The sequence below is a fragment of the Otolemur garnettii genome, unplaced genomic scaffold, assembly GCF_000181295.1.
Source record: "Otolemur garnettii isolate 467f Iridium unplaced genomic scaffold, OtoGar3 scaffold00007, whole genome shotgun sequence".
Taxonomy (NCBI): Eukaryota; Metazoa; Chordata; class Mammalia; order Primates; family Galagidae; genus Otolemur; species Otolemur garnettii.
In genome coordinates, this window is record NW_003852402.1 from 39,814,378 (window position 1) to 39,836,317 (window position 21,940).

Sequence of the window (21,940 nt, forward strand, 5' to 3'; positions counted from 1 at the left end):
AATAAATGTGACTCTTACCATCTGAGATTGACTTCTAGGACATCCATTGATATCTTCAACTTTTTCATTTGCTAAAGCCAAGAAATAAAATAAAAGAAAGAGAAAAAGAATGACATGCTTAAGCAGTGAGGTGACACAAACACACACACACAAACACACACAGCTTAAACAACAATAACAACAAAGCAAAAATGCTGGTGTGACAGTTACCAGGTCTTTCAAGCCCTTGTTAGCAGCCACCAATTCTACATGCACAAATCAGAAATTAAAATTAAAAAAAAACTGAATGAAAAGGAAGTTACTGCTAATTCTTCAGCCTGTGCCAGAGGACTGCTGACATGAAACCCTTCACAATTGTCCCTGCCGGATCAGGATACAGTTTCAAGGAATCTCGGAGCGCGTGAGGGCTCCAGCTAACAGAATGCACACATGGGAGACATATGGTTTAATGAAGCACTCATTTCTGACTACTCAGTGTAAGTAAAAATTCAGTTCTAACTATTAAAAGGATGAGCAAACTGCCTTTTCTAAACATCCTCACATAAACATTTTTAATGAAGTCAGGGAGAGACAAATCAAGTCAGAGAGACATGTGGACCAATTCAACAGCCATTCAAACTGAAATTGCTTGGACCTAAGACAGAGGAGACTTACACAGTTTCTACCAGAGGCAGGTCTTACCAATGATCTGGATGATCTCTGCTAGGAGGACTCCATCTGCGATGTCCTGTTGCAGGTCCTTGATCAGCCGCTTGTGGCCCGATTTTGCTAGGTAGTGGTTGGCCCAGTCCGTGTAAATCTGTGGAACAGAGAGAGGGAAAGTGAGATGGGAAGAGGGTAGAGGGAGACAATAAAATGCTTAAGACAAATGTTGGATTCAAAGGGAAGCTATTCTGGATCGCATTCCAGTTTAAGAAGTCATAGCTCAAAAGGAAATAGCTGTAAAGTAATTTTTAAACAGCTTTTCCCCCATGAATCTCTCCTTTCAAAGGGGATGATTCACTCTTTCAAAATCAAGGGCTGGTCATTTGTGACAAAGCAGAACTCCCTTCCCGAATGACTACTTAGGAAACTCCTGTTGCAAGTCAGTCGGGTTTCTTTCTCCTTCCTCTGTTTCTATCATTTTGAAAATAATCCTACCGGTCCGTGCAAAGGAAGCCACCTGGACTGATCTCTAAGCAACTTTACTATAAAAATCTAGGTTTCCCTGAGAAGACGTTATTGAATTTGTCATATGAGATACAGTATGTGACAATATTTTGGCAACATTTTATGAAATAATTACGAATGCCTTCCTGTCTAACATATTTTATTTGGACTGTCATTTCCCATCGAAGCCTCTTGAAATGTGTTTACATGAGAAAATAAAGGCAGTCAGTGGAGTTCCTACACAGAAATTACAATAGAGAATTGGGAAGTGGGCTGGGAGCCACAGAGTTGACAACCTGACACAGAGGTGACTTTTCCACAGCAGATCATGTTATAAATGAAAGCTGAGACCCACAGAAAAATTTCAGGGAAATAACAGGCTATCAGTTTCTTCAGTGCTGCAGGACGCCAACTACCGTCCAGTCACGTCCAGTCACGTCCAGTCACGATGAGGGAGAAACGAAGCCGGACCACTTTTCAGGTTCCTGGGCTCTTCGTACGGACATGGTAGTTTATTACCAGGCAGACTCAGATGTGATGTAACAGAAAAATGAAAAACTTGCAATGAGAATAGAAGGGGGAATGAATAAGAAGTGAGCGTCTGAAAGTGTGATTAGAGGCACTGGAATTAGAACTGGGAACAAAATCCAACCTGAACATGTAAAGTGACAGGAAGGACCATCCCTGCTCAAGGCAGGACACACAGGAAGGCAAAGGAATGGCGGACACAGTTGTAAAATCTGTCACTAAGGCAGCAGGCTAAAATTAGGACAGGTTAAGAGGCAAAGACCAGCGTATCATTTAGTTACGGCACTCAATGCCAAGCAAATCGTAAAAAAAAAAAAAAAAAAGTATTTTACATTTCTAACAGAAATGCACTTTTTTGTAATAAATGAATAAATCACAAGTATAGAAACTAAAAAGTGAATGTTGCCCCACAACTTGCAACCTGGTCCATTTTCCATTTTTAAAAATTTGCTAAGAAGGGTTGTAGAATCCATAGGCTTATACCATATTTCACAGTATGCCACAGTGCATGCACACACATACAAGATTAAGACCAAATCTGGCGAAAATTTTACATATCTTTTTGCAATTTCAAATTTTTATTTCATAGCATTTTAGCAGGATTTCTAAAAACTATTTCACATATATTTATCTATTTTTTATATTATGTTATAAATAATATTAATTCCTCATTGAAGGATATTTAACTTGTAAGGATTCCATCATATTTAAAGTTGTAAGAAATATCTTTAAAGTTTTTTTTTTTTTTTTTTTTTTTGCAGCTTTTGGCCGGGGCTGGGTTTGAACCCGCCGCCTCTGGCATGTGGGGCCAGTGCCCTACTCCTTTGAGTCACAGGTGCCGCCTCGAGATATCTTTATATATGTACTTTTGTATACCCACATGCTAGTATTTTTACAGGACCAAAACTAGAAACGGGATTGTTGAATTTTTTTAATGGATCCTAAGTATCTAGCAATCCAAAAATTATAACATAGGAGAAAAAGAGGGTGTTTCTTTTAGAAAATGCCAGGTGGTATCTACTACACACCTAGCAGTAATTAAGTTTCCAAAAGATAAATAATTGGAGGCATCCAATTGCAAATGGAAAATACAGACCACAGCAAAATTGTATTACCTTTTATCATTCTCAGGATCTCTGTGCTGAAGACATTAAAGTGTGAGAAAAATTGCTTCTGTAACTGTCCCTGAATTAGCACAAACAGGGCTTCTAGCCAGAAACTTTTATGTGGTGGTCATTTTCCTCCATTGAGATTGTATTATTTTTATATGATAATTTTGTAAGGATTAAACTGCTTATAATTTAAACACCGTGCATTCTCCCCTTCTTTACACATATATGAAATGATGGAATTGATTGTTCTGGCCTTCTAAAAGGACTTGAATGTTGCCAATATTCCCAGAGACAGGGAGCAGGACCCCTGGTTGACTTCAAAGTTTAAGGCATCCACAAAAATGAACAGAGTGAGTTCTGGAGTCAGACAGATCTGGCTTTGAGATCCAGCAGATCATTTATTACCAGTGGGACCTTGGACAAGTCCCTTAATCTTTCTAAGGCTCAGATTCCTCATCTGTGAAATAAAGTTAGTAATTGTGTCAGCACTAAATAACACAGCACTTACAAAATTAGTCACGAAAAAGTCTGTTCTCATTATCATATAGCATCTAGGTTTATTTTGCTGAGAGCTTTCCAATAAATATTTGTTAAAGTTATTATTTCACAGAGGTTAAAAAGTTAAGAAGACTGGCATCAGAAGACTAGAGAAATTGTACCACTTGCTTCTGACACTATCTCTGACCCCCTGGCCTTCTGATTCACAGGTGTCTGTCTGATCTGTCTGCCCTCTGACCCACGGAAACCTACATAACATTAAATCTGCCCTATTCTCATCCTGGCTTGCCACGCCTCTGTTGTGACACCACTTCCACCCAATTCCAAGTTGCATCCATTTCCTTTTATGAAGGCCTTAAATTATAAAAACATATTTAAATATCAGAATCATATATATTAAAAAATGAAAACAAGAATACTTTGGAATACTTTTATTCTTGAAATGTATGCCAAGAGTTTCTTAGCCTCTATCCAAAATCCTTTCTGGGACTTCGGTGAGAAAACAGACGGGAAGCCAGCTAGTTGGCTTCCAGACCTCACTGGGAAAGGCTTTGACTCAGGTCACGAATCATTTTTTATTGGCTCCAGGATTTGTTCCAAAAGAATCCCAAACTCAGGGCTCTGACTCGTCCAGCATCTCTAATATCTGAAACTTTGCTCTAACTTTAGTTGCAAACGGCGAAATCAAACAAATTTCCACTTAAGAAAAATCAGTCCTATACAGTTTATTTATTTTTATGACTGATAAAAGTCTGTCTTCTGTAAGTACAAGATACTTGAGATCTTTTAAGGAAATCACAAGGAAGGCCACATCAGTGCCTTTAAAAGGATGTTTATAATATAGGTGGTGAGATATGCAATGATTAAAAGCAACACGTAGATGTACTTTGAAAATATTATGTGTAAACTCATTTGCCTTTTTAAATTTTATATATGTGAGATGAATAGATAGTGAAAAAATGAGGTGTGCCTTTCATGACATGTCTTCAAGCAGAGGACGCATTGGCATATAAGTGTATTAAAACTTATCAATACATGTACTGTAGTGCCGGATGAGAGAGGGTACCAACAACCTCGTGGCCTGTCAGAAACTTTTCTTCAAATAAATACAGCAAAATGATGAAATCATGTTCTGATTCTGGATTTTAACTGCAAAGTTGCCCCCCAAATCCTCAAAATATAATCATAGTATTTCACCTCTTAGTTTCAGTTCATTGAGTTATAAAATGTGTGACAATGTGCTTTGTAGGATGGCACTATGAATTACTCAGTCATCAGCGAACAAAGTCATGTAATAGGGAATGCTATCAAATCATCATAAGAATCATATCAAATTAATCAAATTGTCAAATTCATCATAATTTGTTACTTGGTAATTTTTGTAAGAGGCTCATTCCCCTGGCTAAAGCTTCAAATATGATTTATCTTGAAGCCTCCAAAGCCAATTTTCTTCAGCTGTCTTGATGAACTGCAATATTACAAAATCAAATGTCATCTGATGTCATAATTATACTTTAGGAAAATCAATGAAGTTACCTTTACCAAAGGGGTACTTAGAGAGTCCAGTACAACTGTAGTCATAATAATTCACTTACAGTATTTAAAAACAGTACAAATCAAAGGTATCATGGCATAGTTTATATTTTACACTTATCAATATGAATTTTATTGCCTATTACATAATGGCATGTATTCTTTAAGGCCAGAGGTTCTCAACCTGTGGGTCATGACCCACAGGAACTGTATTAAAGGGCTGTGGCATTAGGAAGCTTGAGAACCACTATCTAAGGAGCATTTTACAAGGTTGAAATTTCTGTTGACGGGCGGCACCTGTAGCTCAAAGGAGTAGGGCACCAGCTCCATATGCCAGAGGTGGTGGGTTCAAACCCAGCCCCAGCTGGCCAAAAACCACAAAAAAAAAAAAAAAAGAAAGAAATTTCTGTTGACTAAACATTTATTTTTCCTTGCTGGTCTCATCTGTACAATGGCAATAGTCCTATTACCCACAAATGAGATTATTGTGAGAATTGAATCAATTTACAGTTTGGATCGTGGCCTTCTACCACATATATATTTATTATGTGTTAAATATTATTAGCTCATTCCTTTAATATAAAATATAATTACATTAATTAAATAACAAAAAGTTTATTAATATTAACCATTATCATTGTCAAAACATTAAATCTGAGCTATTCATTCAAATGTAATTAACCTCACAAAGAAAACCTACTGCCCACTGTAGCGACTCCTTATTAGACTTCCGAGTCTATGATCTTTGTTTCAGGATGCTAATTTTTCTTTATAAAATAAGAGAGTAAAACCAAAGGCCACATATATATACCACACCATATTGCTTTAATTCACCATATGAAAATAAACACGTCAGAAGAAGATCTACTCGGGTTCCCCATGGAGTCTCAAAGTTTTATTTGTAATTTTTTTTTTTTTTACTACAGAAAATACAACATGCTGCCTTTATCACAGTGAGTCCTAAACTTTCATCCATTATTTATTTTAGTATTTAGTGAAAGCTTTATAAGAAACTTACTAGTTATATAATTTTTTAATATTTTTGCTATTCCATACACTACACTGAGGTATATATGTTTCAATGAATAAAGTAATGTATTTTTAATGAATACTAAATAATAAAAGAAATAGAATTAATAGGGAAGAGACAGCCTCCTCATTCAAGGTGAGAGTCTATTTAAATAGAAAGACCATGTGCCGTAACCTGATTCATAAATATCACAAATGTAATCTTTTGGTTGTCAACCATTAGCTCGGCTTGCTTTAACCTTGCGTCTATTTAAACATCACATTTCCCCCAACATTCAGGCAGTAGCATTACATTCCCATGAGCATTACTCCCTGGTGTATTCAAATTCTTAGCTTTGCAAAGTCAGATAAGCTATTCTAAGACATAGGGGACAGAAATTGGGTTGAAATTTCTCTGAACTCACAGGTTTGAGACCAGCCTGAGCCAGAGAAAGACCCTGTCTCTAAAAATAGCTGGGCATTGTGGCAGACCCCTATAGTCCCAGCTACTCGGGAAGCTGAGGCAAGAGTCTGAGTCCAAGAGTCTGAGATTACTGTGAGCTATGATGACACAGCACTCTACAGAGGGTGACAAAGAGAAACCCTGTCTAAAAAAAAAAAAAAAAGAAAGAAAGAAAGAAAAGAAAAGAAGAAAACTAATGATTTCTACGGCAAAGGACAAAGCACATAAAGTTAAACTAGAAATCATGTATTAGGGAAGAATAACAGAGATCTAAATACAGAATTTTTTTCTGCACAGAGGAAATCTACTACTGGGAAAAAAAGTGGAAGGAAGAGGAGGTCTCAAGAACAGACCTCGTGGACCACCGCTCTGGGCTGTTTCCAAATTGCATTTGGACCCGAGAAGAGAATTACAGAGCACTATATTTTACAACAGTGTATGAGGGCGACATAGCTCATGCCTGTACTCCTAGCACTCTGGGAGGCTGAAGCAAGTGGATTGCTTGAGATTAGGAATTCAAAATCAGCCAGAGCAAGAGTGAGTCTCTACTAAAAATAAAACAAAACAATCTGGGCATAGTGGCAGGTAGCTGTAGTTCCAGCTACTTGGGAGGTTGAGGCATGAGGATCACTAGAGTTCAGGAATTTGAGGTTACTGTGAACTATGATGATGTGAGGACACTTTACCCAAGGATGTAGAGTGACCTTATTTTTGTCTCAAAAACATAAAATAAATAAATGAAACAACAGTGTGGGAAAACACCCCTTTGGTTTTCTAGTCCTCTGGCATCCATATGGAATTATGAGGGAGAAAGCCACAGCCCGAGAGCACCTTTAACTAGGGCAGGAAGGAGGCCCACAGATGGCACAGGAAAGGAAGGGGTGTGGCAGGTTGTGATCACTCGAGTCTGACAGGCATGATTTCAACACTCATCACCAACAGCTCTTGGAGAGCACTAATGACAATGAGCAAGACGTGTCACCCCTGATGCTGTAATATAAGTAACCAGGCTGATCAACCTTCCTCAGCCACTCCCCGCAAGGTGAAATGATACCCAGCACAAGAGGAAGGACCTCTTCTGAGTGAGCTGTGTCCTCGAAGATTAAGTTTTAAACCAAAAGTGTTTACGTTTCTTTCAACTGGAAGAAATACATTTTCTCCTACTGTATAAAAATAGGACCTTGAGAGGTGAATTTACAAGCATTCTTTTCAAAGCTGTAATTTTGTTCACCTTGGGTTCATGACTCCACATCCTGAGAATGGTAGGCAATGGGACAAAGATCAGAAAATGACTCTGTGGGATTACATACAATATAACATACAATATATGCTACTTTCAGTCAGTTCAAAAGTTGACCACAGACTTGACCATCATTTGTTTGCTTTATAGAACTGTATGACCACGAGATCCCTGGGGTCCAATCCCCTGGCTCTTGTAGACCTTCTAGAAACGTCAATATTTGAGTATCGTGTTGTACAATTAAGAAATGAAGCCATTAAAAGCTTTTGGTGACGTGAAATATCAAACTATCATTACAAGACATGTCATGAATTAACCAATCAGCTGGTTCACCTAAGCTAGGATACTTCTCTAATTTTTACATCAAGGTTAAAGCAGACGGTTTATGAAGTTTTTCAAAAATTTTGAGTTTTAAGTTACTGTAAAAGTGACCGTTAATAAGTCAACAACCTCAGAAGATCAACGCCTGGTCTACACAGGCAGGTAACTTCTCAAGTAAACCTAACAGAAAGGTTCCTGTTCCCTCGTTTCTCACCAGCCGTCTCTTCTCTTAATTGTGTCTCCTTAATACTTCATGACCCTTCACTCCATCGCTGCTCTAATTGCCCTGGGTCATCGTCTCATCATCTTTCGCCTGAATTCTCCTCACAGACCTAGAAAAAGGCTCTGAGTGTGCGGACACTAAGCATTAAACTATTTTCTATACTGCAGCTGGCGATTACTTTAAAATGAAAATCTGATCATGTAATTTAACTTCCTACTAAAAATCACCTAATAGCTCCCATTTAATATCAGAACAAAAGTTTCTTAAGATGTCAATTTATTCCATTTGTGAAAGGGAATTTTTAAGAGAAAAATGACAAAAGAAAATGAAAGAAAAAACACAATTATGAATGTTATAGAAAAATGACTGACAGTTTAGGAATGACACACAGAAGGACGAGCTGACAGGCAGAAAGAAAAGGAAAGCTTACCCCAGGCAGGTGGACGGGGATAATGAAATCTAGAGGAACAGAGGCAGCACGTAGCCCGGTGGATTAGAGGATTTTGAATAATTGTATTTGGCCAAAATATGGGGAAGGGGCACATGGAAAGACTAGGAGGAAGAGGGTAGGAATCGGGAAAGGGCCAAGTATAGAGGAGTCACATTCATATACAACTAAGAGGGCTTTATTAAAACTTTCAGGCAAAAGTTTATATTTCGGCAGGGGACATAAAAACGACAGTCATGCTTCTATTTCTAAACTCCTACTCAGGTGCAAGACTGAGCAAAGAGATTACTTCAGAGGCTTCCATTCTAGACTGTCAGATAAATACTTTTTCTGTCGTTTATCTACTAGAAAGTTACCCCCAGGACAGTAAGAACAAAAAATCACGACAAAAACGTTATCTTTCCTGACAATATGTGAATATGAAAAGCAGATGAAAATACGATACAAAACTTGGCAAAGAGAAGTAAAGGAAAGATCAACCCCCCAGGAGCCTGCCAAGGGAGGTATCAGAGCAACGTAAACAGGCTTCCCCAAAACCCAAGACGGCTTGTACAGTGTGAGCATCAGATCAGACGGCACGTGGGTAAACTTGACTGTGAGAATTATATGATTACCTGCCCCCCTCATCCCTCAAAAGCCAGAAAATATAGGACTCTAGAGAAAATCTAGATTTTTTTAGGGTTATCAGGAAGACAAAAGGTGAAGGCATGGGAATGAAAACAGAAAAATAAAATAAAATTATGTATACTAGTGCTGAGACCCTAGCAACTGACCTCCCCTGGAGGCACCCTCCTCTTCAGGAATAGCAGACTCTGTATTGTCAGGTCTGCTGCTGACCCCACTTGTCAGGGCCTGGGACTGGCCAGGTCTTGGGCTGGCTTAACTAAGTTCTGGATGTGGACCACTAAGCTCCCTTGCTCAGGAACAGTTTCTCTGAGGTGCTTGAGGGCTATCTACCTTAGCTGGAGAGAGAGAGAGAGTATCTTAGAGAGAGTAAAACAGTCTTCTTAGAACAGATAGATCTTGGTCTTTAGTTGAGCTTAGTGATGTTCAGCAGAGAGGTGCCATGCTGGCGTTCTGCAGGCAGGAGAGGAGACAGAGTCGGAGTAAGTGGATCTGTGATAGAAAGTGCATGCTCCTGACTGCCTTCTCCTCCAGCCTAATACAAGGCTGAGCTCAGGCCTCTCAACAGCACAGGTGTAGAGACTGCCAATTCACCATTGCTCTCATCTTGCGAGCTCTCTCATGCTTGTTAGAACTAAATCTCTCTCCATGCCCTTTTCACCAAGGTGTTCCATTACAGGTATTTCCTATAACTCTCTCCTCCTAGCCATAGGCTATACGGGCTGCTGCACTGTGTCTTCCACCCTCCATCTCTGACAGTAGTGCTACTCCCCACGATCACCAAACACTGATATTTACAGGACCTATACGATTGACCAGCTGGCCAGTAGGTGACCTTTAATGACTCACAGAGGACACTAAGAATTGTGTCTGCACACACATGCACACAAATGGCGTCCACAGGCAGCAAACAGCTATTACTGTCTCACAGTGGATGCCCAGAAATGAGGGTTATCGGACATCCGATGAAATTCTTTGAAATAAAATGTAAATATCGAAAGGGACAATTAACAATAGCCCAGAATAAAACAGAGACAAAGCCAGGAGCAGAAGAGAACTTCAAGAAAATTATAATCGATACTTTAAACTAGAAAGAAATGAAGATGCTGCCTGCACCAGAGGATGAGGGGAAGGAAGGGGCTGACACGCAGACGGCAATGGCACACTCACTCACACATTCGAAGACCTGGGGAGTAAGTGGACATTTTGCAAACTGAAAATATAATACCTGAAATTTGTTTATTTAAAAGACTGAAAAATTAAATTGAAATAAATTATAGGAAAGTAGACCAAAAAGCAAAAGATAGGCAGTAGTAGAAAACATGTAGGCATGTTAGAATACAGAGTTAGTAAGTGAAATGCCAAAGATAAGTGAGTTTCAAAGAGAAAACAACTATAGGAGAAAAGTATCAAAGCATTCAGCCCAGTTCAGCAGATAAAACCTGATAACTATAGTCAGGAATAAAGAGAATATTCTAAAAGCTTCAGGAAGGTGGAACACAAAAAATAAAAGTACCCCAAAAGTTCCAAGGACCTTCAAAGGATTGGGAACGACATCAGAAGTCTCTACAGCAACATGGTAACAAGAAGATGGGGAGAAGTTCTTAGAAAATTCTGGAGAAAATAATTTTTGATCTTAAATTCTATACCTAGACAAACTATCAAACAACAGAGTAGAATAAAGATAACTCACACAAAAACATCTCCCCCAAAAAATCTTTCCATACCCTGTTTGTAAGGAAGCTGTTAGAAGTAAAAATGATAGAACCCAAGAAATGAGGAACCAAATACAAGGGGAGGCAAAAGTCATTTCCAAGGAGACGCCAAAGGAACTCCAGCCTAATCGCCATGAGCAGTCCTCTTAGATGGAAGAAAGAAAAATAAGTTTAGGACAATTGACACCTAGAACTGATACATTATCAGGCGGTTTCGACAGTGCTGAACATTGAACTGGATGTACTCTACAGAGCTGCTGGAAAGGTTAAAAAAAATTTTTTTAAACTAGGTGATTCCAAATAAATTATGCAAATAAAAATGTGAGGCAACTATAGTTAGTTCTAGAAGAAACACAACAAACTTTGTTAGAGAAAGGGACTATAATCATAGGGTAGTACGTGGTCTCTCCATGAGCAATATTTCCAGGACAATAATGAAAACACTCTGAATGTAACCAAAAATGATAAGTATACTGGGTGTCGAGTGGACAGAAAGGGTAGTATAAGGAGGTGTGTCTTCCTGTATCATCCTAAAAGGTCAATAGAGAATCCCAACGTAGAGACAGTATGATATTATACATGTCACTTGGAAATATAAAATAATGGCCACAAGAAACTGCTGCATAGGTGGAAATGAGTTCCTTCCATTGGAGGGAAGTGGGCAGTAGGGAGCTCAGAAGAGTGCTCTTGTTTGTTTCGCTGTAAAACTTTAGACTTACTTCACTTTTTTAGTCTAATAAAAATTCAAATTATTCTTTTAAAAATAAAGCAATTGAAAGGGTCTGAGTGAAAGTGACGAGGCCTTAAGCCAAAGTATGGGGTTGTGGAAGGGGCAGGTTTACGGAGTAGGATCAGCAGGAGCGGAGGTAAAACAGATTTGGGTCAGGGTCGAGAAATCCGAATGTCTTTCTTGGGTTAGCGAGATGTCAGTGTCTCCCACATTGCAGACACTCAAAAAAGTCCAGCTGTACCTTATAAGCTCATCGACACACAGTCCAGACACATGACGCACCAGAGCTGTGCCACACGGTGGCTTCTCAGACCAAGGCGAGGCGAGTCTAAAGATGCCTTTGTTTTTAGGTTGGAAGAAAATAAACATCTCTCCTTAATTTTTAACATAACAGGTTTGATTTCATTGCAAAGAATAAAAAATTCCTTAATTATCAATACATTAAAATTCAGTTGTATGTCACATAGACTGCTAATAACAGACTCCCTATGAAGAGACTACGCGTCCTATTTACAAAAAACTTACATGACAAAGTACATTCTCATGCGTGACTGTCATTTCCCATTATTGCTGCTTTTAACTTTTCAAGTTCTTTCAGACTCATTTTCTGCCTGAGCGCAGAAGAACCCTTGGCATGCTACTATATTTATTTTGACCATGAAACCAGATGGGACAAATTATCAACAGCAACCTCCTAAACTGTCGTATGCCCAACCTCCCCATCTCAATGACCCATCTCAGGTATGTAGACACCAAATGCACCCCTTAACTCGTTTCAGATTTTATTCAAACTGAAATGATATACTTTTTTCACATTGGCAACTGAACTTACCTGTTTAAATCTGTAGCTATAATACATCACTCTGGAAGCTAATGACATCTCCCTTTTTTCAGATCAGAAATAGGATAGTTTTAGATGAACAGAGAGAGACATAAATATAAACTGGTAGGAAAAGAACAGGAAGGGCTAACTGCAGTACACTCTGATATTTTCACATGCAGTTTCTCTACAGAGAAAATTACTGAGGCTGTAACGCAAATAACGTCATCAATATTCAAATCAAACCAGCCAATATTAATTGACCAGTACTGTGCACGGCACTGCATGCAACACCCAAAAGGACCAGGCACGTGGTTTGTTCTTTGCGGAGGTGGGGGCGGCTGGGATAGAGCCTCAACTAGTCCATTTTGAAAATCTGCAGGCTTTCTCTGCCCTGACAGCTGCCTGGCCTTCCCTCCACCTGGTTTTCCTCTGTCTCTAGCTCCCTAATTCTTGTGCAAATCATCATTCCTCCCACCCTTGTGAAGATACCTCAGCTTTCATTTGTGTTGTTCTCTAACTCTTCTTTTCATTGCAAAGGTACTGAAAACTTTATACCCCACTCAGCATTTTTCTTCTCTAACCTTATGTGATACAATCACCCTCGGCAACCTCACGGTCATGAGCACATAATCAAACACTCTGGCAGAAATCAAATACATAATGAAAAAACATCGACCCTGTCTTAAGCGCATGGGGCCAGATTGATGATTTTTTTTCTCCTACAAAGAATATGACATAATGTAAATTTTTGAAAAAAAGAGCTGGATATTACAGTGATACAGCACAATTCTGGCAGTAATTCACATTTCCTTTCACTTAATTTCAATTGCATTTCACTGCTGCTAACAGCATGACAAGAAAGGGTCACCTAACATTGTTTCTCCAAGATGTGGTGTCTACTAATAATTGTGTTGAGTGTAAGGCATTATTTTGAACACCTTAAGTAGTTTAACTTATTCTATCTTCAACGCTCCCTTAGAGAAAGCTACCACTATTTCATTTGAAAGTTGAGAATCCTACCACGGACAGATGAAGTAGTTTCCCAAGGTCACAGCAGTAACTACTCCATAGAATCTTTTCTGTCTTAAGATTTGCACTCCAGCCCATACAGAAGGAAACGTTTCATTTATGACCTTTCCATATCTCTAGCCTTCCACAATTATTTCACTGTCTCTTACATACATCTCAAAATATGAGGAAAAGTCCCCATTGACTGCTACAACATCTGGTAATTCCAGAGAGCTCTATGGAGAATCCATCTTAACAGTTTGCAAATCTAATAATGCAGGTGGCAGTATGAATTAAAATCTGAACATTAAACTGTACCAAACAGTATTTTTAAAATTTATTTACTTATTTAGAAAGAGGTAGCCAAGGGACAGCTTTTACTTACTTGGGCTAAAAACAGAGCACTTGGAAGCTGGGAGAGATCACAGTTCTTGCTGTGCTAAAATGCCACAGTGAAAAGCAACAGAAATAAAAACGCAGCCCCCCAGGATTGCTTAAATATTCATCACTTGTTGATGGGCAGCAGTAATGAAATTTCCAGAAAATAAAGATGTTTATTTTTGTGCGTTCTTTCCTTCTTGTTACATTGACTTAACCTTAAAAATTTTAAAACCGTAGTAAATTATTTTTACAAACAGGTTAAATCTGTCATCTAGTTTTCTGTCTGCTAAGGACAGATAGACTCTGTGATGGATCAGATTTTTATTCCAACCAGACAAGATTATGTATTGGTTTCTGGCAGGTGGTTTTGCTTCAGTGACATGTTATAGCGCCATATCACCACTAGTGGGAGCTCCAGACACATACGTGCAAGATCATCAGCCAACATTGACATTACTGGGCACCTTCATCACACTGTAAAGCAATATTGCTTTTTTAAAAAACTGAGACCACATGACCATGCTTTTAGAAGTTGTTATATTATCAGCTACCTTGAAAAATCTCCAAATTTCATCCTCAACTAATTTCATTTGAAATATACCACAATTGCTAAATTGAACCATTGCTAGAATGTGAATTGAATCCCTTACAAATTTTTGAAACATTTTAGGTAAATTAAAAATAATAAAAAGACAAGATGTTTGGCATATGATTTTATATGTTGTATGCAAATACAACATAATAAATAAAAGCAAATGATTTTAAATCAGCCAAGTATTTCATGTTCTAGCCTCCAAACCAAATTTTAAGAGAATTTCTTTCCTTTTAAACTTATTCCCATGATTGAAGTTGTTTCTCAAAAGACGTGCGAAACTCAGTCTATAACACTCACTCAGCATGAAGACTCAAGGAGGAAAAATTCTCACTAGTAAGAGAGCCTGATGTAAGTTGGTGGTTTTTTTCCCACCTTCCACCCTCCGCAACCTCACTATTCACCCCCGGAAAATAAAGTTGACTTTTTGAAGGTTAAGTAGAAAGTATGGAGCCTGGAGTCAGAATTCTTGGCTCTTTTCCCAGTTCCTCCACTTAACACTGGATCTTGAGTTCCTTTCTCTTTAATGCTGGGATCATATCCTTATCTACCTTTGCCTATGGTGAACATTAGTGTAATAGAAAACATTTGCAAAACCAAGATGATTTATACATGAGTAAGGCATGTTTATTATAATCAATGGGACATACTACCCACGAATTCCATCTAAAAACACCTCTCCCCAAACATTCAGTAATTTCACGTAACTACTGTACATGTCAATACTGATAGCAATTATTTTCCGCTTTTTCATTGCATTAATGATATGGAAACTTATTTCTGTAGAATACCCTTATCTTGAATTTATTCCGTGTCCACAGCTGATTCATACCTAACATACTCTAAGGAGCTTTAGCCATGTATTTTGAAAATGGGTAACTGTATAACTGATTATTTTTTATGAAGAGGTGACCCAACCAGGGGTGTACTTCCAGCTGCCTCATGACTGAAGGCCCCGCTACCACTACCCTTTGTCAGAGTAGCACCAACGGAATATGAACTGAAATAATATGCATTTCTTCCCATCATGGCCCATAAAAATATCCTGGATCCTATTCTCCATTCTATTTCCCTGTGGGCCAGCAGAGCGTTTATCTCTAGGTGGAACCATGAGCCCACATAATGAAACTGTATGCTTCCATTAGCCTGAGTTCTTGAGTAACTGTACACCACAAAGCACCCCAATGCTATACCCAAGAAATATCAAACACTTTGGACTATCTACATGAGAAATTGAAGTCTACTATATAAAGCCATTGAAACTTTGGAGTTTGTAATGGCAGCTGGTGTTAATTTAAATTATGGAGATACTCTCCTTGCAGTCAAAAACTCAGCAGAACTCCCCTATGAATAAGAATTCAATTATGACTCTGTAGCAAGCTAAAAAACATTCCCCCAAATAGCTATTTTTCTTATAAAGATCATTGCCCTATACTTAACAATTTTTACAGAGGACCTTCTCTTAGTTCCTGGTTATCTATCCATTAATTCATTTTATTGCATCTTTTGAGGACTTATTGTGGGCTTTTTATCACTAGAAATTTTTCTATCTTCAGACCCCTGGTTCTCCAAAATTTCCATTCAATTTATTACTACTGCTTCTGGATAGGGGTATGGGCATATGTTGGTCAAATTTCCATTGCCATGATCCCTGGAACTTGATATAACCTTTTTTTCTATAAATAATCATAAATATAGGATTAATATCCTAATTTTGATTTACAATTTATAAATAGGTTGTCTTGTCTGTTCTTCATAATATAGTAGCTGCTGTAGTCCTACCTTACAGGCCTACAGAACAGGTGACATGGATTTTGGTTCACTGCTCAGGAAAACTTATTCATGACTTTATGTCCATGGCAATGGTGGTTCCAATTTCAGTAAAATAAACTTTAAAAAAATACTAGATTATTTTCTAAGTCTGTCACTCTGTTTTACCTCCAGTATTTATGAGTGTAATTGTAAAATTAATTTCAATGGCTTACAATGTATCTATGAACATAACCAATGGCATTTAAAATTCAGAATTCTTCACTATTGTTAGCTGGTAGAATTCTGGAATGATAGAAAATGTGGTTTTTATTTTTTAAATTGACTTAGGTTTACCATATACCTCCCTTTTTTATGTGAATTTTTGTGCCAAGAAAATATAATCGATGTTAATTATAATATTCCCAAATTACAATTAAAATAAACAGCTAGTGATAGGGAAGTTATTCCTATCAAAGTGTGGCTTTTTCACCCAACAAAATATTAAGTAGCCATGAAAAATAAAAAAGTGTATTTGTGTAGCAAGATGAAATGTATGGTGAAAAAAATTAATATAAAATGACTTGAAGTGAACATATAAAAAATATGAGAAGCAAATGCATGGGGCAACAGTATTAATAATGAGGGTTTATATTATAGATATTTTTCTCTATAATTAAAAACATTCTCTAATATTATACTTTATAGAATTAAAATTGATTTCAGAGTGTTAACTCAATGGTATGCTAAGAAACTTAGTGAGAACATTTTAAGCGCATTATTCAGTCTTCTAGGGAACAAAGGTACTGTGTGACTTTGGATTCCAAACAGGCACATGAACACTCATTATTCTTTATTGTTCCCATGGTGAGGACCACGTGTGACAGAGGAGTTTTTGATGGAGGGACAGAAGGCAGAGGAACAAGAATAAAGTCAGCGTGAACACAGGTGGGGAGGGAGGCTGGCACGGCACTGGGAAAGGGCAAGGCCAGTGTGGAACTTCTTTATTGCTGGAAGCCACATTCACTCAGCATAATCCAAAAAGGCTGCATTCAAGAAATGTCAATTAGACGTACTTGAAAATCTACATTCTTTTATGAAAATGTAGCTATTATAACTTAATAATTTCAAAACACAAACACTACTTGTTGATTTTAAAGTTAACTAAATCGACTTTACTGTGTCTGCTTTTTGTTGAAAAGCATGAGAATATTAGGTTGCAGCATGGGTGTTCGCCGTTTCAGACGACCCTCTAGAGGGGTATCACTCATTTGGGACCGTAAGGTCATCTTGATTTGCGTTAGGTAGGAGAATATACATTCACAGCAGTAAGTGGTTGAAAAGCAAGGAAGCGTTTTTCAAGCATGTGGCTGAAGGCGTGGGCATTCTACTGCACTTCCATATGTCACTTGCATCTTTCTTAGCATCAAACAATGACTCTAAAATGTCACCTACTGAGAGCTCAATGGAGTCCATCTGTAGTTCTTGGTGATGGCAGCCGGCTGAAGCTGAAATGTTAATACGAGTGTGATGTCATGACTCTCAGAGTCAGTGAACCTTTCACTGTATACTCCAATTCATAGGTCTGTAACGGCTGAGTAGTCTCCATATAATTTGCACGTATCATCCTGCTCTTCAATGACCTTTATTAACTGGGGAAAACGTGCATCTGAAATTCCTTTTGAAAAAGAAAGGTTCTGAAAAAAAGATGGCTTTTTAAAAAGTGCTTGGATTTTTGGCCACACGTCATATACAGACCTAGTTTGACCTTGCAAAGAAATAGTCAAGTCATTTTGATTGGACATGATGCCACACACAGACGCTGCATTCTATAGCAATCTTCATTCAATATTCATGCTGCTGATGCTTTTCTTCATAAAACTTCACTATCTGTTCTCACAGAGATAAAATCTTGCTAACACACCTGTCCCTAGGTTAACCAACACATTCAGATGATACGGCAGATCCACAGTGAACACTTAATCCCTCGACTTTAGTGTGCACAAAATTGATGGCGTCATGTTGCTTTGGCATGAATATAGTTAGTAATACTCATAACTTGTTGCAAAGTATCATTTAAAATAGTCGCCTAAGCCCAAAGACTTTGCTGACGCCAGATACAAGGAAAAGAAATGAGAGCATCTGGATCTGTTGATACTTTTTAAAATCTGTGCAATAAACCCTCAAGTTTCCTGTCATGGAAAGTGCACCCTCTGCGTATATACTCACTATACTTATCAAGTTCGTTCCAACATTGTGATATTTCCCTTGAAAGTTGTTGGTTGGAAGTTGTTGGCAATATCTATCTATTTCCCACACTGCTCACAAGAGTGTCAAAGTGATTAACGCTTCATAACAAAGAAAATCCTCTGTCATGATGTGAATGAAATATTATATAAAACCTGCACCTAGTCAATAGTATCAGTTGATTGATTCCAAAGCAAATAAATAATATACATTTTCCTTTTGAAGTATTACGTGAAGTTGTTCCATTAAGTTGAAGGCTAACTTGTGCTGTTGACCTTTATGGTTCTCATGAAAAGAGGTGATTACTTATACTTTGAACATTATGGGGGTCTAAGCACCCTACAACTACAACAATGCATTCTTTTGCAATTTCTTCATCACTGAATGTCTTACCTTTTCCCTACAAGTATACAAGCCACTTTATAGGTCACTCCAATGGGATTATTTCCACATCTTATTGCTGCTTGAAAGACCTGTCTTTGTTTTTGCTTTTCATCTTTTAATTTTGGCAATACAACCTTTTGAACTTCTCCCTCTAACTGAAAATATTTGTGGTCTGTATGGGTGTTAAATAATGCTGGACACTGACTTTCTTTAAAAGAAGATACTGCAGTATCACAAAGCAAGCAAATCATCTTGTCCTTAGCAGAAACTTTGTAATTGCAAACCACACTCATCATTAAAAAAAAATCTGTTTTCAGCACTTTCTTGGTCTTCTTTTGACATGATGGGCTGTTAAGCAGATAGAATTAAGAAATACTGTCCAGCTGGTTGTGCAACTATTCCCAAATTTCACTTCAAACCTAAACACGGTGCACCGTTGTCAAAAGCTGATAACATATGGGGTACTTGACCCTACAAACTCTCCCCAATCACCCTCACGCAGTACTGGTGCTAGTCAGGCTGAGGAAGTTAGAATGAAATCATCAGTACAGCAGCCATCAATGTACCCCCTTCTGGCTTAATAATGTTCTAATTGTGCCCTCAATCTGGGAAGATTATTTTGTCGAAACTTACTTTATTCTTTGGCATTTCAAATATGTTCGTTTTATATATAAAATGAAAATATAAAATAAAAACAAAAAATACCAATAAAAATGAAAAGATATGTTCTGTAAAATCTAGATTTAGTCAAAACGCTGCACTTAAATACCTAGACGGCCACATGTGGGCTTGAGGCTACAGTTTCCTCGCCCGGGCAAGACACTTTGGAATGGCCCGTTGAGGGCCAGAAAGGCAGACGTCACCTTTGTGGGAGAGCAGAGCAAGGGCACATACACAGGAACTGCAACAGCTGGAGGAGACCCTGACGAGAGATTTGCCCAGAGGGGGAGAATTGGAGGTCAGGGAATAATTAGAAGATCGAGCGATCAGACATGAATTGGACTTTCACAGGAGCATGAGTGACCAGAAAAGCAATTAGCAGATCGAAGGAAGTACTGGCCTTCAAAAGGACAAATTTTTTTTTTTTTTTCAATCTCTTTGGCTCACAGCTCAAAGATTTTAAGACACAGAGGCAGGGAATCATACCAGAATACCTATTTTGGCATCTTCTGGGAGAATGGATAATTGGAACTGCTGGCTAAATTAAGGAGTGCTTTCAGGGCTGACCATGGCAGTAGCTTCCATTAAGCAAATGACCAGAAATTCCTGTTCAATTCCTGTTCACTGACACAAAAATAGGGGAAACAGCTTTAATGTAATTACCACTTTACCCACTGTAAAAAGACTTTACCCACTAAGTCCTGAAGGACACCTTACCCCAGAGCAGCATTTACTGTACATATGCTTTACAGATATTATCCCAATTTCTCTCCAAAGAATCCCATGAGATGAAAATTATTATATTTATTTACATATGAAATGAGGATCAGATCTCGTTACTAACTTGCCAAAATTCTATAAGTAAGTCACAGAGGTAGATTCGCTCCCTCTAAGGTACCCATACCTTTCCAGTGGCCCCAGTAATCTTCTCTGCTAGTCTACATGATTAAAAGGGTAACAAAAAGGGTTTGGCCTCATACTGCCTTGTTTATCTACGAAATAACAACATTTCTTAAGAATATATAACTTTGGCCCTGTGTTTTCCAGTAGATTTTTAATCTTTTCACATTAGAAGGCTTGTGATAACTCCAAGGAAGAGGAATTTAGCTATGAGAAAGAAATGTACTCTAAGACAATCTCTCCCAAGTCAGTTCCAAGCTGCAGTTCTTTTTTTTTTTTTGGAGACAAAGTCTCAGTACATGGCGTCACAGCTCACAAAAACCTCGAACTCTTGGGCTTAAGCGATTCTCTTGCCTCAGCCTCCCCAAGCAGCTGGGACTACAGGCGCCTGCCACAATGCCTGGCTATTTTTTTGGTGTAGTTGTCATTGTTGTTTAGCAGGCTCAGGCCAGGTTCAAACCCACCACCCTTAGTATATGGGGCCAGTGCCCTACTCACTGAGCCACAGGCACTGCCCCAAGCTGCAGCTCTTAACAGCATTATTCTCTGGCCCTAACATGTCTGGTTAATGATAGTCATAATGAGTTGGTTCTCCCAGGATGCCCATGTTTATAAGCAGGTAAGCATGGCTAATCCTGGGTTCCTGGATTATTAAGCACATCATGGCTACATGGCTACTCCACATTCCTCAACATTTTAATCGTTCATAAAAGCAGAATTTTGATCTGCATCTTTGTGACCCCATAGGTGGTACTGTCTCAATGGAAGAACATTTACCATATTTGTTTTTAAAATTGCAAATTAAAATGTGAATAAATATTAACATTTGCAGAATTCCATATCTTAAATATACATATCATCTTTTGCTATAGTAACAAAAAAAGTTTCCCATTTTCTCACAATGGTTAGCTTCAATTTAAGGGTAAGGCTTTTAAAAAGTCTGTTCAATATTTCACATGCCACTGGACTTGGATTTCAGTTTCTCCACTGGCAGATGAGCGTGGGAAGGAGCGTCCTTTTCATGTTATGTTGAAACATAACATGTTAGTAACATAAGATTTCAAACACAGGTCCAAGAATCTGTACCCAGAAACACCTACTGTAGCACGCTTCCCTTTAGTGACAAGGATATGGAAAGATAACCCAGGCACATGTGAGTGGTGACACTGGAAGGTCTGCTATTATCCATGTTTACAGGTCAAAACAGTCGCCTGGGTGACCTTATTTTCTGATAATCTTCTCTTTTCAAGATAAGAAGCATCTCAAGTGTAATTTTTTTTTGATGACTTCCTCTGCTGTGACAAATAAGTGTAACTTCAAACTTACAGTTCCTGTCTTTCTGATAATTCTAATTTTCACATTGTATATTTCCCTAACAAATTTGTTTAATCTTCCACATGAGCAAGTTAATTGTTTTTGTTTGTTTGTAGAAAAGTGCTATGAAGTATTTGCTTTATAAAATTTATAAGTTAAAACAGGACAATTCAGGTGGCACCTGTGGCTCAAAGGATTAGGGCGCCGGCCCCATATACTGGAGGTGGTGGGTTCAAACCCAGCCCTGGCCAAAAACTGAAAAAAAAAAAAAAAAAAGTTCAATTCATTTT

General features: G+C 38.2%; 1 protein-coding gene across 3 annotated transcripts in view; it reads right to left on the bottom strand.

Moving 5' to 3' along the window:
- NAV3 (neuron navigator 3) overlaps positions 1 to 21,940 on the bottom strand; it is a 345,805-nt gene that overhangs the window by 247,028 nt on the left and 76,837 nt on the right. For all 3 annotated transcript variants that reach the window (XM_003783395.1, XM_003783396.1, XM_012814175.1), the window contains exons 2-3: positions 682 to 799; positions 19 to 71 (exon numbers count right to left, since the gene is read on the bottom strand). In XM_003783395.1, coding sequence (XP_003783443.1) covers positions 19 to 71; positions 682 to 799 — 171 coding nt within the window. The remainder of the gene's footprint in view (positions 1 to 18; positions 72 to 681; positions 800 to 21,940) is intronic.